Source organism: Gorilla gorilla, chromosome 20 (genome assembly GCF_029281585.2).
Source record: "Gorilla gorilla gorilla isolate KB3781 chromosome 20, NHGRI_mGorGor1-v2.1_pri, whole genome shotgun sequence".
Lineage (NCBI taxonomy): Eukaryota > Metazoa > Chordata > Mammalia > Primates > Hominidae > Gorilla > Gorilla gorilla.
In genome coordinates this window covers 9,826,758-9,854,489 of record NC_073244.2, presented here as the reverse complement: position 1 = coordinate 9,854,489, position 27,732 = coordinate 9,826,758, and the positions used below count along the sequence as shown (strand labels likewise).

The following is a 27,732-nucleotide window of genomic DNA, read 5'->3' as shown; positions in this document are numbered from 1 at the left end:
AAAATTAGCTGGGCATGGTGGTGCGCGGCTGTAATCCCAGCTACTCAGGAGGCTGAGGCAGGAGAATCATTTGAACCAGGGAGGCGGAGGTTGCAGTGAGCCGAGATCGTGCCATTGCACTCCAGCCTGGGCAATAGAGTGAGACTTGTCTCAAAAAAAAAAAAAAAAAAAAAATAGCCGGATGTGGTGGCGTATGCCTGTAATCCCAGCTACTCGGGAGGTTGAGGCAGGAAAATCGCTTGAACCTGGGAGGCAGAGGTTGTGGTGAGCCGAGATCGTGCCATTACACTCCAGCCTGGGCAATAAGAGTGAACCTCTGTCTCACAAACAAATAAACAAACAAACAAACAGACAAACAGAAAACCCCTGGCTACACAGAGACAAAAATAATAGGCGTGGCTCAAACATTAATAATATAATCACACTTATCATGTAATGAAGACCTCCCTGGTGCAGGGGTTGTGCTGTCTCAGCGTTCCATGCACCGTCTCATTTCTCCCTTGTCACAACACTAGGAAGTTGCATCGATTCTTCTCTCCAAAGGAGTCTGAGGATCAGAGAGGTTAAGCAACCTGCCCAAGATCACACAGCAACCCAATCTTTTATACTTTATGAGGTTTTCAATAGTATCAACTCTTTTTTTTTTTTCTTTTTTTGGTTGGGGGAGGAAAAAGGAAGTGAAGGGCAGAGGTCAGGAGGAAGCTTTGGGTCCCCTTCGTTCTGTTTTCATGACAGGGGCGGGGGGCGTGGTTTGGGGTGTGCCACATCCTGGCACTTCCTGAAGGACCTCCCTTTGGTCCCCCTGGCAGCGTCCAGAGACACGCGAATGCTGGACTTAACATCCTTGCTCCTTGTCCATCTCTGGGCCTCAGTTTCCCCAACTGTATGGTGGAAATTGTGGTCTCTGCTTCTTCTCAGGGCTGCGATGAGGATTAGGGTCCATGCCCGTCTCATAGATGAGCCCCTGCCCCTCTGAGTCAGGTTCTCACCATGGAGAATCCGACTGGGGCTTTCTCGATCCTTTTCCTGCAGGATCAGAACTGAGGCTGGCGGTACAAGAGGGGAAACTGAGTCACCTGCTGCTCCTGGTGTGGGGGAAGTTAGACCATGTAGAGCTTAGAGCCTGGGCGTCTCGCTGGCACGATGGTTCACGCCTGTCATCTCAGCACTGTGGGAGGCTCAGGTGGGAGGAACACTGAAGCCCAGGAGTTTGAGACCTGGGAAACATAGCAAGACCCCTCCACGGCCCCACCAAATCTCTATTAAAAAAAACAAAAAACAAAACAAACAAACAAAAAAAAAACAAGGCCAGCCACGGTGGCTCACGCCTGTAATGCCAGCACTTTGGGAGGCCAAGGTGGGTGGATCATCTGAAGTCAAGAGTTTGAGACCAGGCTGGCCAACATGGCGAATCTCTGTCTCTACTAAAAATACAAAAAAAAAAAAAAAAAAAAAAAATTAGCCGGGCGTGGTGGCAGGTGCCTGTAATCCCAGCTACTCAGGAGGCTGAGGCAGGGGAATCGCTTGAACCCGGGAGGCGGAGATTGCAGTAAGCCAAGATCGTGCCATTGCACTCCAGGCTGGGCGACAGAGCAAGTCTGTCTAAAACAAAAAACAAAAAACCAAACAAAAAAAACGTCTGGGCATCATTTGCAGAAATCCAAACACAACATTGGGATCTGGGAAGAATCGTGCTTCAGCGTGGCCTCCTGGTCCCCAGGCTGATGGCCGGTGGTTGAAGGAAGAAGGATTTCTATCCCAGGCAGGGTCCTTGGAGCAAAGTCCCTGGATGACACCCTCGCCCTAGATCCACGCGGCCCCTCCCTGGGTCCCTTCCCACCTACCCGGCTGGTTTCAGGCTGCGAGTCCTGAGACAGTCCACTTCCCCTCCGGGGGGCCCTCCCGGGTTTCCCCTCGTAGCCAGATTATTGTTACAAAAGCCAATCCAACCCGTTTGGGTGTTGAAAGGCGCTTTTAATAAATTGTGCGAAGAAGCCATAAACTGTGTCTCTCGCAGGAGAGGCTTTGAAGTCAGAGGACAGGCTGGGTACACTACACCCAGGCCGGTGGTGGTTCCCGCTGTCAGGTGGTGTTGGTGCTAAGAATGCCAGATAATAATAAAACATAATAATGACCCTGGGATTAGGTGTTAGAATGAAGGCACACTGAGCCCCGGAACAGGGTCACCCACTGGATAAGCGCTCACTAAACGGCAGCTAAAGCAGCTGTCAGTATTCTCTCTGTCTGGAGGAATGAGGAAGGGGAAACTGAGTCCTGGAGCCCCCCCCCAGGCGCCCGGTCGCACCAGCCAGCCCTCCCCGGGCCGGGCCAGGACGTTCTCACCACTCGTGCCCTGCTCCCCCTTCCCTGTCCCCCGCCGGACCTCTCCCACGACCGGGGAGGAAGTGGGAGAAACGGACAGGGGAAAAAAAAAAAGTCGCGCTGAACCAACGCCTCCCCACTCCCCACCTCCGCCCCTCGCGAGCCATGCAGACCCCCTTGTGCCAAGGAGCGGCCCGCGCGGACCAGGCGTCCAGGGCCCGGTCCCCGTCCCGCCCCGCGGCCCGCAGCCGGGTGGGGGAACTCGCGAAGCCGGGAAAACAACCGCCCTCCCCGCCCCTCGCCAACCCCTTCCCCCGCTGACGCCCCTAGCGCAGCGGGGTGGAGGCGACTCCTTTATATAATCGAGGGAGGGCAGGTTGGTGGTTTCATTTAGGGACCCGGGAGCCCCGCGGACCCGGGCCGTCCTTGGCAAGGCCACCCCCCGGGGTCCCTGGCGCGGCAAGTCCCACTGAGGCCCGGGGAGGCCCAGGGCCTGGCCTTGCGGGGGGGTCCCCACCGCCTCGCCCCCAACCCACCCCCGGCAGCCCGGGCCGCGCGACCCACACGCCCGCGTCGCTCCTCGCTGTGCGCACCGCGCTCCCCGCCCCCGCTGCCATCCTGCCACGCCCCGGGCGTCGGGGGCACAGCCCGCGCCCCCCCGCACCCCGCCCCTGCGCAGAGGCTGGGGGCCTGTTTATCTGGAGGCCCCCACCCCCCCTCCACCCCGGGGGGCCCGCTCCCCCCGCGCCCCGGGGAGCTCTGGGGCCAGATAAGCTGGCAAGCTGGCACGGCGCCGCGCGGCGGGGCGGAGAGGTCAGAGGCGGGGGGGCGCGCCGGGGCGGGCCGGACCCCCCCCCACTTGACAAAACCTAATAACAGCCCGGTCTCCCCGGCGCAGCGGGCGAAGCCCCACGGGAGGGCAGAGACGTGGCAAGAGGGGACCTGCCGAGCCTGTTCTGGCCTCCGAGGCCAGGCTGGGGGGGGGCGGGCTGGGCGTGGGGGGGCCGGCGGCTGCGGCACCTTTAAGACAAGGGAGGACCCCTCTTGCCCTCGGAGAAACCAGGAAGGGAGTCGCGAGCATCATACGGGGCTTTGGCTGTACTGTACAGTTACTGTAGGGGCAGTGACGCCGCCGCCGCCGCGCGAGGGAGCGACCAGGGCAGCGCGACGCGGGCAGAGCGAGCGCCGCGGACCCCGGAGGCGAGCGGCCGAGGGAGCCCAGTCCCAACTCCGGGCCCCGGCCCCGCGCGCCCCGGCCCGGCCCCGCGAGGTAAGTCAGCGCCCGGCGCGGCCCCCGGCACGGGGTGCAGGGCGGGGACGGGCGGGGGTCGCTGCGGCCACCGCTGCCCCCTCGGGAAGGGGAGATCCGGGGAGCCGGGGACGTTCCCCCAAGTTTCAGAGGAAGGGGTGGTTGGCAGCTGCCCGGAGGCTGGAGGCGCCCTGGATCCCGAGCGCGGGGAGGGGGCGCCGCCCGGGAAGGGGGGATTGGGGGCTAAGTGCATGAGCTTGTGCGCCAGCCCCCCCCAACCCGGGTGCATGGCTTTTCGGGGCTCCCAGGCGCGCGGGGAGCGGGGGAGGGGAAGCAGGGCTGCATTGAGGGTGGGGGGAGCCGGCGTGGGGAGATAGGGGGGCGCGTCGCCTGCTAAGTTTCCAGCTGAAGACGAGGGGCGCTCTCGCCCCCCGGGGGCCTATTCGGTGCTGCGTGCATACGTTGGAGTTGGCCAGGATTGAGCTCCATGGGGGATGGGGGGGAGGGGGCTGAAAAAACAGGGAGGGGGGCTTTGGAAAGGAGGGGGAAGGGGTGGGGTGTCCGGGTGGGCGGGCAGGGCCGCAGGGACCTCTGGGCGTCGTAGTCCCTCCGCCGTTTGCAGCCGGCAGGTGGCAAGCGGCTTGGACTACAAGTCCCAGGGTGCCCCGCGCCGACAGCCCGCCGCGGCCCGCGGGTAGGGGCGGTGCGGAGGAGGGGCGGTGAGCGGCGGGCCGGAGAGCCAATGGGCGCGGGCCGATAGCGCGGCGCGGCGCGGGGGCGGGGCCAGCCGGCCCGGGGGCGGGGCCTGGAGCCGGGCTCCCCTCGCCAGGGGCCGGTGGCGGTCCCGGCTTCCGGCTGCGCGGCCCGCGGGCCGGCCCCCTCCCCGCCCCGGGGCCCCTCCCCGCCTGGTTGTGTAACCGTCCCCAGCCCCCCTCCCCTCGGCCCCCCGCCCGTGGGGGGGGGTCACCCTCCCCGCGCTCCCCGGGGAGGGCGGCGGCCCGGGCGGCCGCGCGGTGCAGGCGAGCCCGGGGATGCGCGGCCTAGCGCAGGCCGGGCCCGGGCGTGGGGGAGGCGGGCGGGCGGACCCAGATCCGGGGTAATTTGCATCGCCCTCCCCCCAGCCCGGGTGGGGATTGGCCGCCGGCGGCGGGGGGTGGCGCGGGGCCAGGCTCACTGCCGCCTCCCGGCCCCTCGGAGGGAGCCAGCCCAGCCGCAGCCGCCGCCACCGCCGCCGCCGGGGCCGGGCCCCCTCGCCGCTGCCCCGGGAAGGAGGTAGGAGCCCCCCGCGCGGGCGAGGCGGCGGGAGACCGCGGGCCGGGCGGGGGCCGCGCGCTGCGGCCGGGGCGGGGGAGGGGGCCGCTTCCTGCCCCCGCCCGGGCCTGACTCAGCCCCGGGTGGGGGGCCCGGCCTGGCCCCTCGCCCTGCCCGGACGGCCGTCCGGCTCCGACCCGCGGGAGGGGGCGGAGAGAGCACCCCAGTCCCCGCCGTCCGCGCCCCCAAAGCGCGTGACCCCGTCTCCTCTGGCCCGGACCCCCCCCCTTCCCCTTGACGCCACCACCACCACGTGCGAAGCCTGAGCCCGGGCAGGGGAGGGGGGAGCTGGTGGGATCCGGCCCCCTCCCTCCCGCTCCCTACCTCCCGGGCGGGAGACCCAGCCCCCCCGGCCTGGGAGCCTGGCTTGGGGCTGAGCGGAGCGGAGGAGCGGGTGCCCCCCAGGGCCCGGGCCTCTGCGGGTTCTGGGAGGCGCTGCCCGGGCTTGCTGGCGGGGGCGCACGGTGGGCCGCGGCGGGAGGTTGCTGTCCACCCGGGCCCGGACACCCAGTCGGCGCCCACTAAATGTTGGCGGAATGCAGCCAGGAGTTGGCGGCGAGGCGGGGGGAGGCAGCAACTCCTCTCCCCCCAGTCAGGTGGCGGAAGTCACAGAGGTGCTGGTGCCCCTGCCACCCGCGGCACCCACCTGGCTCACCCATGGGTGGCGGGCTTGGTGGGCCCCCCACCTCCCTGCCAGCTGCCTCCGGAGAGGGCGTCGGGATTCCGTGTCAGTCCCCCCCGCCCCAACCTCAGAACTGGACCAGGGCGTAACCCTGAGCGTGCCGCTCCCACACTGGGGGTGCCTCCCCACCACCGGCCGATCACTTCCTATTGGCAAGCTGGTCTGGGAGAGGTCCCGGGGAGGCCAGGCTGGGGCAGGGGCCCAGGCCAGGCCAGGCCTAAGCCCAGCCCTGCTGCTGCCAGGGCCTGAGGGCTTCAGGCCGGGGGCGTTTGTCCTCGAGGGCCACCCCCCATGGGGCCCCGAGAGCACCTATCGGCGGGGCCGGGGCCTCTGTTTACCACCAGCCATCGCTGTGGAGACAGAGCCTGGGGGAGAAGGGGGGGCAGGAGCCGGCCGCTGGAAAAGCGAAGTCTAAGGAAGGAAAGAAGAGCCAACCGGGACACTGAAATTTTAATTCGTGGGTCAGTCCGGGGGGTATTTATTATTCAGTTCCGATTGGCTGCGTGGCGGCCAGTCAGCACCTGGGCCCGGGCGGGCAGCCACGCATCGGCAGAGGCCCGCGGTCGGCCGCAGGCAGTGGATGGGTCCTTTGCTCTGTGCGGGAGACTGAGGCGCGGCCGAGGCAGAGCCCAGCCTGGGGCCTGGTCGGGAAGGTTCCTGGGGCGATCACAAATCCCTGCTGGGTGTTTGTTTGTTTGTTTGTTTTTTCCTTTTCTTTCCTTGAGTCCCTCTGAGCTATAGCTGGGTCCACCTGGTGGCAGATCCCCGTTGCCATATGAGGAGGAAACTAAGGCCGGGAGGGGAGGTCAAATGTGAGCTTGGAAACTCCGGAGGTTAGAGCAAGCCTCGGAGCAGGTGCCGGTACTGGGCAGGGGAGACTGAAGCGTAGGGGGAAGCAGAGAGCGGCCCAAGGTCACTCAGGTGGGGTCAGAGCTGCCCCCTGTGCTCCATCCTTCCAGCTCGGGGCCTGTCCAAAGTCCCTTCCCCCTGTGTGGTGGCCCAGGGGCGCCTGCCCACTTGTCTTTAAGCAGGGCCGGAGGTTGGCAGTAGAGGCTCAACTGCAGGCACCTGCCTGCAAATGGAGTGTCACCGAGGCTTATTAAACCCTGTGTCCGAAGATGACATTGAGGCTCAGAGAGGGTCAGCATGGCTCCCAAGGTCACACAGCACGAGCCACAGCCCTCTTGCCTCCCTGCCTCACCGGGCAGGCCCTTGCTGGCGCACGTGGATACGAGGCCCCTCTCCAATCCTGCCGAGCCACAAACTCGTCTCACCTTGGTCCTCAGAGGCGGGCAGGGCTCTGGGTTTTATGACCAGAGGAGACCGAGGTCACCTCCCCAGAGCCAGCCCACTGCAGCCCAGATGCTCCAAGGAGGGCTCCTCAAGGGTTGGAATGCTGGCACGCTTGCTCTGTGACCTTGGATGAGCCCCGTGACCCCTGCAGCCGGGGCGCGCTGTGTGCCTGGGGCTGTGGAGGGTCCCCCAGCTGCTGCCTGCAAAGCCACCCGTGTTGTCTTTTCTTTTCTCCTCCGTGGCGGAAACTCCCAGGTCAGCTCAGGGCATGGCAGAGACCTGAGTGTGGGGCGTGGGTCAGAGCTGCGTGAGACACCTGCACCCCCACCTGTCACCTGCCAGACCATAAACCGCCCTGCAGTAGCCCTGGGCAACAAGGACAAGAGGAACGAGCTTGGGTGGGGGTGAGCCTTGGGTGGGGGTGAGCATGGTCCAGTCCTAGCCCAGCCCTTGGGTCCACCCCAGCAGTGACTCCCCCTCTGCCAGCCTCAGTCTTCCCATCCAGACAGTGGGGAGATGGTCATCAGCCCTAGAGTGTTGTCTCGAGGGTTCGCTCAGTGGGTCATTGGGAATGCTTGTTGAGCGACTACTGTGCACTGTGTCAGGCCCTTGGGGAGCAGTCTTGAGAGCTGGAGGGGCAGAGGCCCCTCCCTGAGCTGTCCGTGTCAGCTGGACTCCAGCCCTGCCCCAGGCTCCTGTGTGAGAGCTCCCTTGCAAGGCAGCTCTGAGGGTATGAGGATAAGCTGTCCTTCCTCTCAGCCCCCAGGGTAGGGGGATTTCATCTCCTGCTGGTATCCGGGGGCCAGGAAAGGGGATGGAAGGAGCCGTGGGAGGACTAGTTAGGCAGGCCAGAGCCAGACAGACGGCCCGTGCTCAAATTCCAGTTCTGCTGCGCGACCCTGGCCAAGCTGCTCCCCCTCTCTGATCCCGTTCCCCGTTTGCAAAATGGGGCACAGACACAGATCCTGCCTTCCAGTGCTGTGGGTGCCGTCACGTACCGTGGGTCTCTGGGGCGATTATCAAGGCCCAGCCTCCCCCAGCTGCTCCGAGGAGCGACTCTGGCCCTTGGGCCCCGAGCGCCGAGTCCAGAGCCCCAAAGCGCAGAAGGCGCCCCTCAGAGAATCCGGCACTCGGGAGGAGCGTGGCCAAAGGACCAGCCCCTCCATCTGTCCCCCCAGCAGGCTGTGGACGGCCACTCGGTGGAAGTGTCGCCACCCACGCCTTTCTGGTTTGACTGGAAAACAAGGCCCATCCCACCTATCAGGATGCCTGAGAGAAGGATCTGGCTGGATTCTGCAGGCCGCCGGGCTCCCAGGCTGAGCCTTCCACCTGCTCAGGAGAGGGTGGGGGTGGGGCAGGTATCTCCAGGTGACAAGCAGGCCTCCCTCGGGAGGGAGAGAGAGGTCACCCCGGCCTCTCACAGGCATCTCAGCTAAGCAGGTGCAGCCTGGGCTGATGGCAGGGTGGACAAGGATGGGCTTCCGAGAGTCTGGCCTTGCTTGCCCCCAGTGACGGGAAGCTCAGCCCCTCCACTGTCGTCATGAAGCTTCCTCTTGGAACCTGGGCTCGGGCTGTAGTCTGGGCTTCCTGGCCCATGACATCTCAGAGTGTGGGAACAGGGTGGGCCTCAGTCCCACCCATGAGTTGGGCGTCAGATGGGATCCCCCTGGCCTCCTCATCGCTGCCCCCATCCCCACTGTCACACTTCCCACTGGGCCTCCACGGCCTTCCTGCCTCTGGCCCTTTAAGGCCCGGGCAGGAAGCCCCTCCCCATTTAGGGCAATAAATGGACACGTAAAATGGCCGAGGGCCTGTTTGCTCCATGTCTGGCCCAGAGGGAGGCCTGCGGGCGAGGGCAGGCGGGCAGGGGGCGGGCTGGCAGCTGGCAGCCACCCCAGGCCGTTGGTGCCCCCCGATCGGGACACTGCATTCCTGTCCCATTAAACCCAGGCCGAGGACTGGGCCAGGCGGGGCTTGGCACCAGGTCAGGGCGGGGTTACCCGTCGGGACCAACCTTGCAACACAGGCCGCTGGGCGGGGAGGGGGCGGGGGCTGCCGGGTGCGGGCCTGGCAGCCGCACCTGCACACCAGGCTTACAGTGTGACCTTGGGCCGGCCGCCCACCCTCTCTGGGCCTGATCTCCCCTTCCAGCTTCCTCCTCAGACCCCACCACTCACTCCCTGGGTAGGTGAGGAGGGGACTGAATTCCCGGAATAGCATTCAGGAGCAAAGTTCCCATCCGTGAGGGGTGGTGAACAGCCTGGCAATGTGTTTTGGGGACTGGCTCTGGTGCACATTAGGTCCCTGGGCTAAGTTTGCTGAATGGATGTGAGCGGGACCCTGACCACAGTGGGGGGCCCCTTTCCACTGTCACGACCCCCATCCCCCAGGAGACAGAGGCTCAGAGAGGTCTCGCATCTTGCCCAAGGTCACACAGCTTGGAGGTGGGGGAGCCGAGGCTTGAACCCGAGCTGCTCTGCACAGCACGTAAGGAGGGGTGAGAGGTCCCTTTGGCCTCCTTCCCTGCTCTCCCTGGGCAGAGGATTGGGTGGGGGCCCTGATCCCGTCATTAGACGGCCCCCTGCTCCAGGAAGTGGCCTTCGGGAAGGTGGCGGGTGGCAGTTACCTGCCCAGCCCTCACCTTGTCGTGTGACCTTGGGGAGGCCCCTGGCTCCTACACCCTGCACTAGCGATGCAGTCTCCTCTCTGCCGGTCCCCCTTCCCCGGTCGCCCACCTCCAGGCCTCAGTTCCTGATGCTCCCCGTGCTGGGGCGCCCTTCTTGGGATGCCGGGGTCCTTCCTGGGCGACATCTGCTGCTCCCTGAGCCACGTCAGGGTGCTTCCGAGCTCACGACACATCCCCCGCAGCTGGGAAGTGGCAGCTGCCCAGATCAGAGGGCTGCTGTGTGACCTCGACTGGGCCGCCTCACCTCTCTGAGCCTCTCAGGGACCTGGGGAAGACGAAGTGAAGGTGCCCAGTTAGTTTGGGAGCACAGAGGGAGCCGAAATGCGGCCCGGGTGCCGTGGCTCTCGACAAACACTACAGCAAGTGACCCTTAGGTTAGATGGGAGGTGGGACCGGCAGGCTGCACAGCCCCCTGCTTCTGGGTATGCCTGGCAGCCAGCTGGGTGGGCCCGGGCGTGGGCTGTCTCTGGTTTATCTGGCGGTTTGCTGCGCCCCTACTGTGCGCCACCCTGGGAGGGTTGGGCTTAGGGGCCTGGGAGTGGCCCGGGGGGAGGAGGGCGCCCCACCTCCAGCCCAGGAGGGGCCTGCCAGGGCCTGCCCCTCGGCCGCCGAGTCAGCACCAAGCAGCCCCGGAAATCCCACGGAGGCCAGCGCGGGGGAGGAGCTGTGATGAAAGATGGGGCCCCGGGTGGGTGTGGGCCGAGCCCAGGGGACCCTGGCCGGCAGGGGTGGGGACCTGGCTGGCGTGGGGCCGGGGCTTCCTGGAGGAGGGGAACAAAACCGCCACCTCCGGAGGCGTGTACCGTGTGTCGGGCGCACAGTGGGGCTTCAGCACTCGGGGACTTTTTATTGCCAAGACTTTGTGGCCCCCCCCGGGGGTGCTCTGGCTGGGCCTGGCTTCCCCTCTCCCACCTCGGAGGCAGGGTCTTCGGCCCTTTCCTTAGGGGAGGCCTCCAGGAGGCCTAGGTGGGGGCATTGGCGCAGGGCGTGGCTGGCAGGTGGCTTGTGTTCCTGGAGTGAGGGCGTGGGTCAGTTGTCTCAGAGCGAGTTTAGCTTCCAGGGCGAGGGCAGGGCCTTGCCCTGGGTGGGTGGGGGGACCGGCCCCTCCATCATTTCCTGGCCCCCAGCCCCTGGGAGTCAGCCCTGCCGGGCATCCTTAGGCCAGGACTGCAGCCCTCTCTGGGCCCCGGCGTTCTCTGTAAAACGCAGCCACAGTCCTCTCACGGGGGCTTTCCTTGGCTGACATCACCCCAGGCCTCGCTGCTTTGAGGGAGGGCCTCAGTGATATTTAGGGGGGAATAGGGGCCCAAGAGAGGGTCCCAGGCTGGAGAGGGCAGAGACTGGGACCCCCAGACCCAACCTGGAACTGGGATCTTCACACTGGCGGGGACCTGCAGGAGGTCGCTGGATTATTTTGGGCCCATCCTCTAGGCCCCAGGAAAGACACCTCCCAGCCACTCCAGAGCGGGGACCCTGGTCACCCGAGGGGAGGAGCGGCCCAGCAGGCCAGGGATGGCCATCTTGGGGCGTTGGTGGCCTGGGTCAGAGGTCTCCCCCCATGCTGGGGTGGGTAGGAGGGCCCGGGCCCATCTGATCCGGAGCTCCATCTGCTCACACGCTCCCCGCGGCCCAGGGCCAGACGGCAGATGGTGGCAGGGGGTGGACACCACCAAAGGGGACTCCTCGGAGGCTTCCCAGGGCCGAGCCTTGGGTGGGGTCGCTCCCCTCCTACCCTCCCTGCTCCCAGCAGCCACATCTGAGCCCACCGCCCCACCACAGGCCTTAGAGTGGACGGGGGTGCTGAGCAGCTGGGCCCTGGGCCGAGGCTGGAAGGAGGGAAGGAAGGCGGGTGGAGGGGCCTGGGGAGCGTGGTGGCACTGAGAAAGCTCACAAAGGCCTCTATGTCGCCTGGCAGCTCAGGCCCCGCGCTGAGGGCCCTGGGCTTTGGGTCCGGCTGGACCGACACCATGCCTCCCTTGTGGGGCCTGGCTCAAGCCCGTCGGCGTCAGAGCCTGCCTGAGCTGCCGGGCTGGGGGACAGGAGGGTCTGGTGGCCAGGAGGAGGCCTTCGGAGGAGGCCATGGAAGGCCCGGCTCAGGCCCTCTCCCCAGGGGCCTTGCCCAGGGGCTCTGGCCCGAGAGCCACTGGCCGGCCTGGAGGAATGTGAGTTGTGCTGGGTGACTCGGGGCAGCCAGGGGCTCCCAGGAGAGGGCGGAGGGGTGGGGACAGGGGCCAGAGGGTTGCACAAGCTCCGAGTGGGTGGATGAGTCACAGCCGAGGGGAAGGCGGAAAAAAGGGAGGGGGAGAAAGGGGTGGGACAGACACAGTCCCCCCAGGGCCCGGCACTGCCCGAAACCTCTGCCCATTTGACAGATAGGGAGACTGAGGCCCAGAGAGGGCCAAGGCCTTGGCTGGGGCTGAACAGCTCAGCTGGGGTGGCTGAGAGTTGGGGAGGGGCTGCCAGGCAGTCCTGTGGGCAGGCAGGAGGTGGACAGGGGTTCCCCCGGCTCCCTGCTCCTCCCGGGCTGTAGCCCGGTCTCTCTTACTCACAGCCAGGGCTGAGCCCTATGCTGGGGGCTCTGAGGGGCAGGAAGGGGTTTAGCCTGCGGAGTCACTGGCCCTGCCCGGACGGGGCACACCCACGGTGGCCTTGACCTCAGCTGGGTTTCGGCACTGGGTCCCCGTGCCTGGGCTGCCACACCCCTTCCTGCTGACTCAGAGCCCCCTGAAAAGAACCAGGCCCGACCAGGAGGCAGGAGTCAGGGTTGGGGAGGCCAAGGGTTCGGCTCTTAGGTCCACTCTGGGTTTGAGTTTGGACGCAACTGTGTCCTCATGGTGAGGCCTCGGGCAAGTGGCCTCAGCTCACGACGGAGTGGGTGCTGCTGGTGGGGTTCGGGTGGAACTGGCGGGAAGTAGGTGTTATGTGTTGTTGTTTTTTTTTTTTTTTGGAGACGAGTCTCGCTCTGTCACCAGACTGGAGTGCTGTGGCGTGATCTAGGTGGCTCACTGCAGCCTCCACCTCCTGGTTCAAGTGATTCTCCTGCCTCAGCCTCCCGAGTAGCTGGGACTATAGGCCCGCCCCACCAGGCCCAGCTAATTTTTTGTTAGAAATGGGGTTTCACCATGTTGCCCAGGATGGTCTCAATCTCTTGACCTCATGATCCACCCACCTTGGCCTCTCAAAGTGCTGGGATTACAGGCGTGAGCCACCGTGCCTGGCCAAAGTAGGTGTTTTGTGAAGGTCACTGCGTGGCCTCCCCTCTGTATCGGCCGAAGCCCGTGCTCAGACCAACAGGAAAATGGCTCAGATCAGGGCACTTCTCTCGAGCTACTGCGTCCTCCTGTAGCACCTCAGAGTGCCCTTTCCTTATTTATTTATTTTTCCAAGACGGAGTTTCGCTCTTGTTGCCCAGGCTGGAGTACAATGGCGCAATCTCACCGCAACCTCCGCCTCCCGGGTTCAAGCGATTCTCCTGCCTCAGCCTCCCGAGTAGCTGGGATTACAGGCATGTGCCACCACACCTGGCTAATTTTGTTTTTTTAGTAGAGACGAGATTTCACCATGTTGGTCAGGCTGGTCTTGAACTCCAGACCTTAGGTGATCCGCTTGCCTTGGCTTCCCAAAGTGTTGGGATTACAGATGTGAGCCACAGTGCCCAGCCCTTTTTTTTTTCTTTTTCTTTTTCCTTTTTTTTTTTTTTTTCAGACCGAGTCTCGCTGTGTTGCCCAGGCTGGAGTACAGTGGCTCCATCCAGGTTCACCACAACCTTCGCCTCCCGGGTTCAAGCGATTCTTCTGCCTCAGCGTCCTGAGTAGCTGGGATTACAGGCACGCGCCACCACGCCTAGCTGATTTTTTTTTTAAAGACGGAGTCTCGCTCTGTGGCCCAGGCAGGAGTGCAGTGGTGCAATCTCGGCTCACTGCAACCTCCACCTCCCAGGTTCAAGCGATTCTCCCGCCTCAGCCTCCCGAGTAGCTGGGATTACAGGCACGTGCCATCACGCCCATCTATTTTTGTATTTTTAGTAGAGACAGAGTTTCACTGTGTCAGCCAGGATGGTCTCGATCTCCTGACCTGGTGATCTGCCCGCCTCGGCCTCCCAAAGTGCTGGGATTACAGGTGTGAGCCACCACACCCAGCCTAATTTTTGTATTTTTAGTAGAGACAGGGTTTCACCATGTTGGCCAGGCTGGTCGCTGGTCTTGAACTCCTGACCTCAAGTGATCTGCCCACCTCAGCCTCCCCAAAATGCTAGAATTACAGGCGTGAGCACCGAGCCCGGCCTCAAAGTGCCCTTTCAATAGGCATTCCCGGGGGCCCTCCTCGGAGGGGTGGTGCTAGTGTGCTTGTGACATTTAAGAGTCCAGTGTGGGTTTTGCCGGCCTAATCTCATGCTGATGAGACAGAACAGGGCATCTGACTGCTCTTGGGCACAGCTAGGGAAACTGAGGCTGATGGGCAGGAAACCTGACTGTCCTCATGCACAGCTGGGGAAATTGAGGCTGGGGGCAGGACATCTGGCTGCCCTTGTGTACAGATGGGAAACAGGTTGGGAGTGGGACACCTGATTGCCTTCCTGTACAGCTGGGGAAACTGAGGCTGGGGACATGACATCTGATTGCTTTTGTGTACAGCTGGGGAAACAGGCTGGGGGAGGCAGGACATCTGACCATTCTCATGCACAGCTGGGGAAACTGAGGCTAGAGGATAGGACATTTGACTGCACTTGGGAACAGCTGGGGAAACTGAGGCTGGGGAGCCGGGACATCTGGCTATCCTCATGCACAGATGGAAAACAGTCTTGGCCGGGTGCCGTGGTTCATGCCTGTAATCTTAGCACCTTGGGAGGCAGGGGCGGTTGGATCATTTGAGGCCAGGGTTTTTTGATTTGTTTTCTTTTGTTTTTTTGAGATGGAGTCTTGCTCTGTTGCCCAGGCTGGAGTGCAGTGGCATGATCTCAGCTCACTGCAAGCTCTGCCTCCTGGGTTCATGCCATTCTCCTGCCTCAGCCTCCCGAGTAGCTGGAACTACAGGCCCCCGCCACCACGCCCGGCTAATTTTTTGTATTTTTTAGTAGAGACGGGGTTTCACTGTGTTAGCCAGGATGGTCTCCATCCCCTGACCTCATGATCCGCCCGTCTCGGCCTCCCAAAGTGCTGGGATTACAGGCGTGAGCCACCGCGTCAGGCCGAGGCCAGGGGTTTGAGACCAGCCTGGCCAACATGGTGATAGCCTGTCTCTATATTAAAGACACACAAAAAAGAAAAGAGGCTGGAGGCAGGGCATGTATCACTTTGGTGCACAGCTGGGGAAGCTGGGGCTGGAAAGGCGCGACATCTGACCGCCTTCACGTGCAGGTGGGAATGTGAGGCTGGGGGAGCAGGGTGGAGCACTGCTTCTCAAGGGCCTCGGGCCCTTGTCAGTGGGCACAGGAACCCCCGCACCCCCACTCACGAGCGCCCTCTCCTTCCCTACTGCTGCAGGTCTCGGCGCGGAAGATGGCCGGCGGCGTGGACGGCCCCATCGGGATCCCGTTCCCCGACCACAGCAGCGACATCCTGAGTGGGCTGAACGAGCAGCGGACGCAGGGCCTGCTGTGCGACGTGGTGATCCTGGTGGAGGGCCGCGAGTTCCCCACGCACCGCTCGGTGCTGGCCGCCTGCAGCCAGTACTTCAAGAAGCTGTTCACGTCGGGCGCCGTGGTGGACCAGCAGAACGTGTACGAGATCGACTTCGTCAGCGCCGAGGCGCTCACCGCGCTCATGGACTTCGCCTACACGGCCACGCTCACCGTCAGCACAGCCAACGTGGGTGACATCCTCAGCGCCGCCCGCCTGCTGGAGATCCCCGCCGTGAGCCACGTGTGCGCCGACCTCCTGGACCGGCAGATCCTGGCGGCCGACGCGGGCGCCGACGCCGGGCAGCTGGACCTTGTAGATCAAATTGATCAGCGCAACCTCCTCCGCGCCAAGGAGTACCTCGAGTTCTTCCAGAGCAACCCCATGAACAGCCTGCCCCCCGCGGCCGCCGCCGCCGCCGCCAGCTTCCCGTGGTCCGCCTTCGGGGCGTCCGATGATGACCTGGATGCCACCAAGGAGGCCGTGGCCGCCGCTGTGGCCGCCGTGGCCGCGGGCGACTGCAACGGCTTAGACTTCTATGGGCCGGGCCCCCCGGCCGAGCGGCCCCCGACGGGGGACGGGGACGAGGGCGACAGCAACCCGGGTCTGTGGCCAGAGCGGGATGAGGACGCCCCCACCGGGGGTCTCTTTCCGCCGCCGGTGGCCCCGCCGGCCGCCACGCAGAACGGCCACTACGGCCGGGGCGGAGAGGAGGAGGCCGCCTCGCTGTCGGAGGCGGCCCCCGAGCCGGGCGACTCTCCGGGCTTCCTGTCGGGAGCGGCCGATGGCGAGGACGGGGACGGGCCCGACGTGGACGGGCTGGCGGCCAGCACGCTGCTGCAGCAGATGATGTCATCGGTGGGCCGGGCGGGGGCCGCGGCGGGGGACAGCGACGAGGAGTCGCGGGCCGACGACAAGGGCGTCATGGACTACTACCTGAAGTACTTCAGCGGCGCCCACGACGGCGACGTCTACCCGGCCTGGTCGCAGAAGGTGGAGAAGAAGATCCGAGCCAAGGCCTTCCAGAAGTGCCCCATCTGCGAGAAGGTCATCCAGGGCGCCGGCAAGCTGCCGCGACACATCCGCACCCACACGGGCGAGAAGCCCTACGAGTGCAACATCTGCAAGGTCCGCTTCACCAGGTGAGCTGCCCGCCGCGGGGGAGGCGCCGTCCTGCTCTCTGCCCCAGCATCCGCCACTCACGACCCCTCCCGCCTCTCTCCCTGCACCGCACGCACACATGCACGCAGACGCACAGACACATACACGCACGTGCACACAGACACGTACACGCACAGACACATGCACGTCACCTACACATCCACACACACGCAGACACACATACACGCACTTGCACAGACATGTATACGCACATGCACACACATGCACAGACGCGTATGCCACGTACACATGCACACACAGACGCATACGCACACACGCACACCACATACACATGCACACACAGACATGCTACACAGACACACATGCAGACACAGATGCACACCACATACACATCACATACACATGCATGCACGCACACGCACACCCAGACACGCACACAGATGCACACGCACACCCAGACATGCATGCAGGCACATGCACACAGACACGTACATGCACAGACATACACGCACATGCATGGAAACATGCACCCACAGACACACATATATGCACACACACGCAAACAGACACACCCCACCTCTTGGGCCCAAAGCCAACGAACGCTTCCCTGACCCACGTGGTTGTTAAGAACCTAGACCAGGCCCTGCCCTTGTGTGTGGACATCCCGGTGGGTGACAGCACAGGCCAGACATAAGATGACAGCCACATCATATGCAAAGCGTGCCGGACAGGGTTGAGCTGCGGGAGGTCGGCGGGAAGGCACAGTCGTTCTTCCTTCCTGGAGGGCTGGTTCTTCTCTTCTGCACTTTTGGATTTTTTTCTTTTTCTGCTTTGGGAGAGGGTGACAGGCCCTCAGGCTTAGGGAGGGAGAGCCCAGGCCGTGGAGCGGTTTCTGAGTTTCCCGTGAGCCTGGGTAATTTGCTTCAATCAGCCAACATTTATGAAGCGTCTGCTGGTGCCAGGCCTGTTCTAGGCGCGGGGGACAGGCCTTGCCGGAACCTGAAGGCGGGGAGGAGCAGCTGTGGGAAAGGGCGTTCCAGGCAGAGGGAACAGCCAGTGCAGAGGCCCTGAGGCCAGCTCAGCTTCAGAGATCACTGTGCCCCCCTGGGAGCCACGGGGCTTGGTCCCTAAACAGCAGGAGTTCAAGGCCAGGCCCGGGCAGTTTGCAATTCGGTCTCAGGAGTCCAGAGGTGGCTGGCTGGGCCTCGTAGATCCAGGGCGGGCTGTAGCGGTGGGGGCAGGGGGCTGGCAGGCAGGGACCTGGCCAGGCTGGGTGACTCAGCACCACCCCCTGCCCCCCGCCCGCCCTGGGGTTCCCCCAGCCACGCCCACCGAGGCTGAAGAAAGAGGCCATTGTCCCAGCTTCCCAGCCCCACCCCGTGGGGACAGGAACTGGGACTGACCCCTCCCCAGCACCCCGGCCCCCTCCCCAGCAGGCCAGGAGAGGAAGGTGCGGCCTGGACTCCGGCGCCCAGGAGTGCCAGGCAGGGGGCAAAGGGCACTTTGGGAGGCAGGCAGTGTAGCTGGTGGTTGTCCCTCCTTGGTGAGGTTGGGGTACTGGAGGTCTCGGGGGACCCCTCTTCCTCCAGGCAGGGGTCACTGTGGGTTCGTCTCTGAGCTCAGGAAGAGCAGCTTGGTGGGGTGCAGAGAACTGGGGTCTGCAGAGGGGACCAGGCTGAGCGAAGGTGGTGACCCCCACCCTGCCTCCCTGGCCGCAGGCCACAGGCCCGGTTTCATTCTGACTCGGGCACTGCTGGCTATCCCACCCGACCCGGGGCTGATCCCCTCAGTCAGAGAAACTGAGGCTTAGAGAGGGACAATTGTTGAGACCTCTTCCTCCCACCCCAGTTTAGACCCACCTGCTTCCTCTTTTCCCCCACCCCGTGCTCTGGTCCCCCCCAGCCAGGACACCAGCACCCCCACCCTCCAAAAGCCTGGGAGCCCGAGGCCCCTCTGAGTCACAGCAGGGCGTTGAGTAAGTGGGGCCTGTGGTGGCCGGGGCTATAATTACCCAGGCTGGGGCTCGGGGTGATGAAACTAGGGATACCTCCGCCCCCACCCCGCCTCTGCGTGGCCCTCTGGCCTGCTGTGCAGCCCCAGGCAAGTCCCTTCCTCTCTCTGGGCCTCCCAGGCTCATCTGGAGAGTCTCTGCACAGTTCTAGAAAAACCTAGTGGCTGCCATCCCCTCTGTGACCCCAGCCCTGTGCCAGATCTGGGCAAGGCAGCCCGGAGACCTTGCCGTGGGCTTTGCAGAAGGTGATCAGTAAACCAGAGGCCTGGAGGCTGGTAACAGACCTGGTTAGGCCAGGTTCTGTTAGCAAGTTACCATGTTCTGTTGGCTTCAGTGGGGCAGCAAGGCTAGAGATAAGGTAGGGGTCTGGTTGCAAAGGGCCAGGCCTTGACCCTCAGGGCAACAGAGCCAAGGAGGGGTTAAAGTTAGGGACACCAGCTCTGTACCTGGTGCCAAAGGGAGGGACTTAGGGCTGGAGGAACCCAGAGGGGAGCCAGGTCTTTGGGAATTAGGAAAGGTAGAGGGGCATTCAAGGTAGGGCTTTGAGGGATGAATAGGAGTTTGCCAGTCCCCACACTAAAGAAGTCTTCAGTCTATTGAGTATGAGAAGGAAGAAACCCGAGGTGGCTCAGATGTGGGGCACAACAGGCAGCAGCAAGGAGTAGGTCAGGTTCTAGCCAGGGCTCTTGAGACCCAGGGCTCCCTCCTGCCCTCTGGATCCCAGGAAGGAGTACACTTTATTGCTATAGATTGGCATCACTCAATGGGAATAGGCAAGACACCTACTTTTTTTTTTTTTTTTTTGAGACGAGTCTTGCTCTGTTGCCCAGGCTGGAGTGCAGTGGCACAATCTCAGCTCACTGCAACCTCCACCTCCCAGGTTCAAGCGATTCTCCTGCCTCAGCTTCCCAAGTAGCTGGGATTATAAGCGCCCACCACCATGCCGGCTAATTTTTGTATTTTTAGTAGAGACGGGGTTTCACCACGTTGGCCAGGCTGGTCTCAAACTCCTGACCTCAGGTGATCTGCCCGCCTTAGCCTCCCAAAGCGCTGGGGTTACAGGTGTGAGCCACCATGCCCGGCCAGCAAGCCACTTACATATTTTTACATTTTCTGACAGCCCCGTTCAAAAAAAGTCAAAGGGAGTTGGTGAAAGTGACTTGAAACATTTTACCTAACTCAGTAGATGCATTTCCATGTGTAGTCAATGTGCACGATCCTCATTGAGCCATTTTACATCACCTTTTGCATATCAAGTCTTCAAAAGCTGGGGTACCTTTTGCACTTCCAGCGCACATCAGTTCAGAGTGGCCACATTCCAAGGGTTCAGGAGCCACCTAGGCCACAGGCACCCCACTGATATGGTGACCGGCTTTGTAGGCTAGAGGCTCCAGGCTAAGCTGGGTCCACGCTGCCCCCATGGGGCGAGACGGGCAGGGAGGGGCCCTCGAGTCACACCCGACCCCTGCCTTCTCAGGGCTCACGATCCAATCAGGGAGACAGAGGAGAAACAAGGAAATCAACAGAAACAAGAGGGACTGGCCGGGTGCGGTGGCTCACGCCTGTAATCCCAGCACTTTGGGAGGCCGAGGCAGGCGGATCACTTGAGGTCAGGAGTTCAAGACCAGCCCAGCCAACATGGTGAAAACCCTGTCTCTGTTAAAAATACAAAAATCAGCCAGGTGTGGTGGTGCACGCCTCTAATCCCAGCGTTTTGGGAGGCTGAGGCGGGTGGATCACCTGAGGTCAGGAGTTCGAGACCAGCCCGGCCAACATGGTGAAACCCCGTCTCTACTAAAAATACAAAAATGAGCCAGGTGTGGTGGCAGAGGGCCTGTAATCCCAGCTACTTGGGAGGCTGAGGCAGAAGAATTGATTGAACCCGGGAGACGGAAGTTGCAGTGAGCCGAGACCACACCACTGCGCTCAAGCCTGGAAGATAGAGTGAGACTCGGTCTCAGAAAAAAAAACAATAGAAGAATCAGGTGGTGATGGCAGGAGGATGGAGACAGGGCTGGGGAAGGAGGTGACATTTGAGCCCAAATTTGACTGTGAAGATCCAGGAGGAAAAAAGAAAGTGCCCCGGACTGCAGGAACAGCACATGCAAAGGCCCCAGCGTAGCTTGTGCTTTGCACGTCAAGGTGGAGCCCAGATAGGGGAGTGACGCTGAAGTGAGGGGAGAGTGGGCAGTCCTGGGTGCCGTGGGGTGGGGACTTGGTTACTAGGGTGACCAACTGCCCCACTTTGTCCTGGACAGAGGGGTTTCCCAGGATGCAGGACTTTCAGTGCTAAAACCAGAACAGTTGGTCACCCTATCTGTCACCAAACACCTCGGCCGCCGCCAGCCTCGAGAGGGCAGGGATGTTTGCCTGTCTTGTTCCCTGCGGTATTTTCAGCACCTGGAACAGGGCCTGGCCCTCAGCGGGCACTCGGCAAAGGTCTGTGGCATGAATGAAGGCACCAGGCACTGGCTGGCCTCATCCTACCCCAGGGGTAGGGGCAGGATGGAGTGGCAGAAGCCCACTGTCTCCTTCTGCGGTAGGGAAAGGGGTTCATGGCGGGCGCAGTGGCTCACACCTGTAATCCTAGAGCTTTGAGAGGCCAAGGCAAGAGGATCACTTGAGCCCAGGAGTTGGAGATTAGCCTGGGTAACGTAGCTCGACCACCATCTCTCAAACTTACATATATATATATATACATACACACACATATAGTTTAATAGCTATTTAATAGGGTGTGGTGGTGCGTGTGCTACTCTGGAGGATGAGGCAGGACGATGGCTTGAGCCCAGGAGTTCGAGGCTGCAGGGAACCGTGATCACGCCACTGCCCTCCAGCCTGGGGGAGAAAGCCAGACCCTGCCTCTCTCTTTTTTTTTGGAGACAGTCTCATTCTGTCACTGAGGCTGGAGGGCAGTGGCGTGATCTTGGCTCACTGCAACCTCCACCTCCCAAGTAGCTGGGATTATAGGCCTGCGCCACCAGGCCTGGCAAATTTTTTTTTTTGAGATGGAGTTTCGCTCTTAAAAAGCAAATTTTTTTTTTTGAGACGGAGTTTCGCTGCAACCTCCACCTCCCAGATTCAAGTGATCCTCCTGCCTCAGCCTTCCTAATAGCTAGCATTACAGGCGCCTGCCACCATGCCCGGCTAATTTTTGTACTTTTTTTTTTTTTTTTTTTTTTTTAGTAGAGACAGGGTTTCACCGTGTTGATCAGGCTGGTCTCGAACTCCTGGCCTCGAGTGATCCGCCCGCCTCGGCCTCCCAAAGTGCTGGGATTACAGGCCTGAGCCTCTGCGCCTGGCCTAGACCTTGTCTCTTAAAAAGTTAAGGAAAGGAAACGGGGTTCAGAGAGGCTTAGCGTTTTCCCAAGGCCACACAGCACTCGGGATCCGAGGCCCTCTTTAGATGTTCAGAATGCGAAATCGCCCCCACTCGTCTCGTTTTTCGAGGGACTGTCCCCATCGGGGCACCGAAACCTCTGGTGCACGGTCCGTGTTCTGCAAGGGTGATGATCCAGGGCCTGCCGCGTCCGTGAGGGTCCCTGGGCGGGGATCGGGGATCCCCGGCCCCACTGACCGTGCCTGCCCCGTGCCCCGTCCACAGGCAGGACAAGCTGAAGGTGCACATGCGGAAGCACACGGGCGAGAAGCCGTACCTGTGCCAGCAGTGCGGCGCCGCCTTTGCCCACAACTACGACCTGAAGAACCACATGCGCGTGCACACGGGCCTGCGCCCCTACCAGTGCGACAGCTGCTGCAAGACCTTCGTCCGCTCCGACCACCTGCACAGACACCTCAAGAAAGACGGCTGCAACGGCGTCCCCTCGCGCCGCGGCCGCAAGCCCCGCGTCCGGGGCGGGGCGCCCGACCCCAGCCCGGGGGCCACCGCGACCCCCGGCGCCCCCGCCCAGCCCAGCTCCCCCGACGCCCGGCGCAACGGCCAGGAGAAGCACTTTAAGGACGAGGACGAGGACGAGGACGTGGCCAGCCCCGACGGCTTGGGCCGGTTGAATGTAGCGGGCGCCGGTGGAGGAGGTGACAGCGGAGGTGGCCCCGGGGCCGCCACCGACGGTAGCTTCACAGCCGGACTCGCCTAAAAACCAAAAAGAGAAAACAGAAACCCGAGAAAGAGAGAGACAGAGAGAGAGAAAAAAAATCACCCACCACCCCCCCAAAAACACAAAAAAAGAAAATCTATCTATATACAGATATCTATATCTATATATATATATACAGATATATATATATGACGCGTCACAGAATCTAGGGTAGCGCTTTCTCAGATTTCCCTCCTTTCTGACGTTTTTCTCCCTCCGCAGGGGCCCCAGCCCTCCCTGGCTCCCCTTCCCCCCACCACCCCATCGCTGGGTTTCGGGGCTTGGTTTGGGGTTTTTTGTAGGACACAAGGAATCCGAGACCCCGCACAGCCCCCTGGGCACCCGGCATGGGGCCTGGGGCCCGATCCGAGGCCCTGGGCTAGGGGGAGGGTAGACGTGGGGGCGCTGGGGGGGGACTGGGGTGGGCTTTTAATTTCCTCCCCTCGCTGGTTTCTATGAGTCTTTCAGACAAGACCTTAAATGATTTCTGTCTGCTCTGAGCGGACGTTAAAATGGGCCCCCGTCCCCCGACCCGCACCCTCCTTCCTCAGGGCACTTACTAAGGGAGGGGTCTCCCTCTCCATCTCCCCAATGGCCTCCTCGCCTCCAACCCTGCCTGCGGCCTCCCCCTGTCGCCCACCCCACATCTCCTGGCCACTGAGACACAAACCTATTTATTTCTAGGCCTGGAGAAAGGAGATCGGACTGGGGTTCCCGGTGGGGCGCCAGGATGGCTCCTGGGGGTGCTCCTGCCGCCTTCCTTCACGGCACTTACAACCGGCGGGACCCCCAGGGACCACCCCTCAGGGCGCCCCCCCACCCCCGCCCGGTCCACCTAGACCCCCACGTTTGGAGATTCAAAACTTCTGTCTTCGTCCTCTCCCCTGAGCCCCCTCTCCCAAATTTTTAAAGCACTTTTTAGATTTTTTTTTTCTCTTTCCTCCTTAAAAACAAAATTTATATATAGATATATATATATATATATATAAATAATATACTTTTCCTCAGAGGAGCAGGCAACAGTGTGGGATAAACAGAGTCATGATCAGAGGAACCCCAGGGTCTGGTGATGGCAGGGATGGGGGGAGAGAGAGAAAATCCACAAATTCCAATGTCACAAAAGCAATAAAACAAACTAGAAAAAAAAAAGGTTTTACAAAATGAAAGGAAGGAAAAAAAAAAAAAGGCAACCAACCACATTAGAAGTCTTGGCACTTTGTAACGGAACGGGTACTACACTTTATCTTAATTCTTAATTTAAAAACATGTTTACAAGTTACAACCAACTTCTATGAAAAGTTGAAAAGACAAAAAAAAAAAGCGAGCGAGAGAGAGAGAGCGAGAGAGAGAGCGAGAGCAGAAGAAATTCCTAAAAGTCGATTTATTTTTGTACAAAATAATAAAAAAAAAAACCCACCACAAACGTAGAATCCACTTCTGTTCCCCAAAAAGCGAGAAGGGGGGTTCAGGAGGAAGCCATCGCAGGGGACCTGGGAGACGCCCCAAGGTGTTTGTGCTTCACCCCCAGACGTCAGCCTCGAAGGCAGGACTGTGGGGTGTTCGTGCTGTGTTCCCCCCGCTCCCCCTTTCTGTCCCCTTTTTTGGTTCTGACGTGAAGAGGTCTTAGCACCCGCTTCTGTCCACGGGGTCTCTCCTTCCTCCTCCCTAGCTCAGGGATGGGCCTTCCAGCCGGAGCACCCCGATCCCCATCCGGCACCCCCCAATCCCCCAACACGCCTGTCCTCCCACATGGCCACCAAGGAGCTGGACCTTGGATGCGCCTGCCCTGTTGAGGTGGGTGACAGGGGCCCCCCACCTCCAGGGCCTTAGAACCACCGCCCCCATCCCCACCCCAGGCACCCCTCTTTTTACTCAAAGGCACTGACTGTAATCCAGGGGGACTGGGACCTGCCTCCCCCCAACCTCTGGCTCCCACAAGGCCCGGTGTTGACCGAGCCACAGGCCACGGACAGGGGCCGGGGTTGGGGAGACTATGTCGCCAGATGCCAGGACGCCCTCACCCCTTTTGCATATGCAATGCCTAGCATGGGACCCCGAAAATAGACGCTCTGCTGCACTGAGACTTCTTGTCAATGCCCAACTGGGGGGGGGTGTCTCCCTGCCCCCGACCCCCCCATACCCCCTTTTCTGTGACACACACATCTTCTCGTCTCTTTTTCTTTCATTGTTAAAGGGAAGCTTTTTAAGAAGGCAATTTTCATATTGTTTCTACAGGATGGTTTTGGTTCTCTTTCCTTCCCACCCCCCCTTAAGCCTGTCAGCCCCCTCCAAATGTCTCAGGATCCCCCCTCTCCCCTGGGGCTGGGTGACAGCACCCCGGCTGCGTTCACACCCCAGTGTCACAGGGCGAGCTGTTCTGGAGAGAAAACCATCTGTCGTGGCTGAGCGGGGAGCTTGAACACCCAGGCCAGGGACACCCCTCCCCAGCTCCCAGAGAGGCCCCCTGAGGGGTGAGCCCTCTTTCCACCTTCCCCTATCCATGCACCCCCTCGCAATAAAACCAACTCTAAAATCACAGCTGTCGTCCTAGCCAGTGGGGGCGACCGGACTTGGGGGGTGGAGCCCTCTGGGATTTCCGTAGGAACAAGGGCTGCGGCCCACCGCGACGCTTACACAGACCTCGGGGATTGCACTAAACCCTCGTTCCTAGCTCCGCACTCAGCTTCGCCTGTCCTGCCCGCCCACTTTGCCTTAACTACCCGCCCGTCCTGGGGGCCACAGCCTCTGCATGGGCCCAGAGCCGGGACCCCCCCAGCCCAGCCCCGCCCTCCCTAGACTCCGCGCAATCACATACTGTATATAGACGTGAATCGATTTTATTTTTATTCTTTAAATTAAGGTCGTGATAAAGTGTTGCCAAAGATACCTGCTGAATTCTCGCGTTTCAGGAAACAAACAAACAAAAAAAAAATGATATTTGAGGAGGGTCGTGTTGACTCCATATGAAAGGACACAGCTCAAAGCTTTTTTGTTTGGTTGTTTGGGGTTTTTTGTGTTTTCTTTTTTTGGGGTGTTTTTTTTTTTTAACTGCCTGGTACAAAAAAAAAAGAAAAAAAAAAAGAAAAACAATGCGAAATTGTTATTTCCATTCTCATGGTGAAGTTGCGTGGACGCGTGTGTGCGTGTGTGCAAGAGAGCGGGAGTGAGGTCCAGGCTGGGGTTGGGGGGCTTCAGGCGGGGGCGCCCGGGGGCCGGGGAGGTGGCCGGGCTAGAGCCCCCGTCTGCAGTGGCCCCCAGCCTGCCGGGCCCAGGAGAGAGAGAGAAGCATCTTTGCTACTAGCTGTTGCTGCTACCTGCCTCTGCCCCCCGACGCCCCCCGCCTTTTGAGATTAAGGAAAAAAAAAAAAAAAGTCAAAAAAGTTTTTAAAAATGAAAAAAAAAATTATAAACCAGTGAATGTAAAATGCCGGAGCAGGCCCGGCCTGGCATGGGTGTGGGCCTGCAGCCAGCCAGGCTCGAGCGGGCGATACCAAAGTCTGCCCCCCCACCATTGTGGCCATGCAGTCCTGTCACTGTCTTTTTGCTTCCTTCTGAGGGGGGTCCCCCAGCCTCTTCCAGGGTCTTCCCCTGGAAGTGGGCGGCTGCAGGGAAGGTGGGGGACGGGGGTCTTTGCACGATTCAGACCCCGGGGCCGTGGCAGGAGCGGTCACCTCACAGGCGGTGACACTGAGGCAGGGGCCTCGGGGTGCCCCCTCCCGCCCGGCAACCAGAATGGTTGGAGGCAAGACAGAGAGAATGAAAGGAAAAACAGAAGAAAAAAAAATATTAAAAACCAACAAAAAAAAGCAAGAATCCTATTTTTTGAGAAAGAAAGATATTTATATTTGCAGTTTTATTTTAAAAAGTTATTTAAGTTGAAGCAGCCTTCCCGGAGGTGGGGGGGGGGGGGGGGTGGGTGGCTGGCGCAGGACGGGTCAGGGGCCTGGAGGCTGGGGGGGCCCCAGGAGCTACAACCTCAGAGTTAAGACTAGCTCGCATTAAATACATAGATTTACAGGGGTGTGGGGGGGACGGGGCCAGGGGGTGGAGGGGGCCAGGGAGACCCCCATCCCTCGCCGGGGCTGCCTGGAGGCTGTGGACCAGGATCCGATGCCCAGGTCCCGCCCCCACCCCACCCCAGGCCCAGAATCGAGGTGCCTTGGACTTTGGAGGGGCCAGGCCTGGTGAATGGGGGGCGGGGCGGCGCCCTCAGGGTACAGAGCACAGATAGACATTCCAGAGACTGTATTGAGAGTCTTTATAAAGTGTGGGAGATTTAAAAAAAAAAAAAACTGATAAAAATGCACTTTTTGGGAGTGGGGAGGGAGAAGCTTTAAAAGTAATAAAAAACAAACAAAAACACAAAAGATGAAAAAACAAAAAAATTCATTTTTCTTGTACATAAAAAAAAAAAGAACCACTAAACGCAGCCTGTTACGACCGCTGCCGCCTCAGTCGCCTCATTTGATGTTCTCTGTGTTTTGTTCGGGGGAGGCTGGGGAGCGGGGATGGGGGGCTTGGGGGGTCCCCCTTTTCCCCTTTTGGCCCTGAAGAGACTGGGTGGGTTGAGCGCCTCGTCCACACCACACCTTTGGGCCCAGGGTGACCGGATCCTGGGTCCCAAGGAGAGAAGCCCCAGGTCCCCAACCCTTCCTGCTCTTCCTGCCCGGCCTTGGAAGCCAGGCCCATCTCTCTGGGGTCCGTCTGTCGCATGGCGGAGAGGCCGGGTGTGGACGGTGACCCAGAGCACCGGGGTGGGGGTGAGTGTCCGAGGAGTGCCCAGGTCCAGAGGCCCCTCTTGCGGGGAAGGTGACCCACAGCCCCTGGCGCGGGCAGGCAGCTGGCACAGGATAAGGCCAGAGGGGCAGCAGGGAGAACCGGCGGGGCGAGTTGTCAGCAGAATCCAGGGCTGGGCCCTGGGCACCACTGACTCCAGGCTTTCCCGAGACCCCAGGCGGGTTAGCCTCACCTGGGGGCCACCCGACTCTGCTAGAGGACCCCAGGGTACTGCCCCATGCCAGGCCCCAGGGATATGAGCCAGGATCTGGAGCTGGAAGCCTCAGCTAGCTGCAGCCCCTACCTCTGGGTAGGGTCTCTGAGGGAGGGCCTCCTCCTTCCTCCTGTCCTCCAACCAGACTCGGCCCATGTCCAAGGAATCTGTCCAGGCCAGCAAAGGTGGGGATGGGGCCAGACCCAAGGGATAGATGAGGCACTCATAGAAGCAGATGGCACAGTGAGGCACCAGTGGCTGCACTGAGCCGGGCACTGGGTCCACTCAGAACCCCAGCTCCTCCTCTGTGGATTGGGCTCTTCCTAGTAGCCACAGGAAGTCAACAAAGCC

General features: G+C 61.3%; 1 protein-coding gene across 3 annotated transcripts; it reads left to right on the top strand.

Annotated features, from left to right (window-relative positions):
• The first annotated feature begins 2,717 nt into the window (after window positions 1-2,717).
• ZBTB7A (zinc finger and BTB domain containing 7A) lies at window positions 2,718-26,834 on the top strand. Of its 3 annotated transcripts, none has more exons than XM_055371250.2 (3): window positions 2,718-3,592; window positions 15,027-16,303; window positions 21,899-26,834. In XM_055371250.2, the coding sequence occupies exons 2-3, from the start codon at window positions 15,042-15,044 to the stop codon at window positions 22,389-22,391; spliced, it is 1,755 nt and encodes a 584-aa protein (XP_055227225.1). In that variant the 5' UTR covers window positions 2,718-3,592; window positions 15,027-15,041; the 3' UTR covers window positions 22,392-26,834. The 3 variants fall into 3 exon arrangements, with proteins under 3 accessions (XP_055227225.1, XP_055227224.1, XP_055227227.1); XM_055371249.2 differs by lacking the exon at window positions 2,718-3,592 and adding an exon at window positions 4,381-4,843; XM_055371252.2 differs by lacking the exon at window positions 2,718-3,592 and adding an exon at window positions 4,865-6,025.
• Window positions 26,835-27,732: the final 898 nt, after the last annotated feature.

Excerpts from the sequence above, each read along its gene's own strand:
- ZBTB7A (XM_055371250.2), top strand. The coding sequence starts at position 15,042 with ATGGCCGGCGGCGTGGACGGCCCCATCGGGATCCCGTTCCCCGACCAC. Across the intron at positions 16,304-21,898 it reads TGCAAGGTCCGCTTCACCAG|GCAGGACAAGCTGAAGGTGC; the intron begins GTGAGCTGCCCG and ends CCCCGTCCACAG.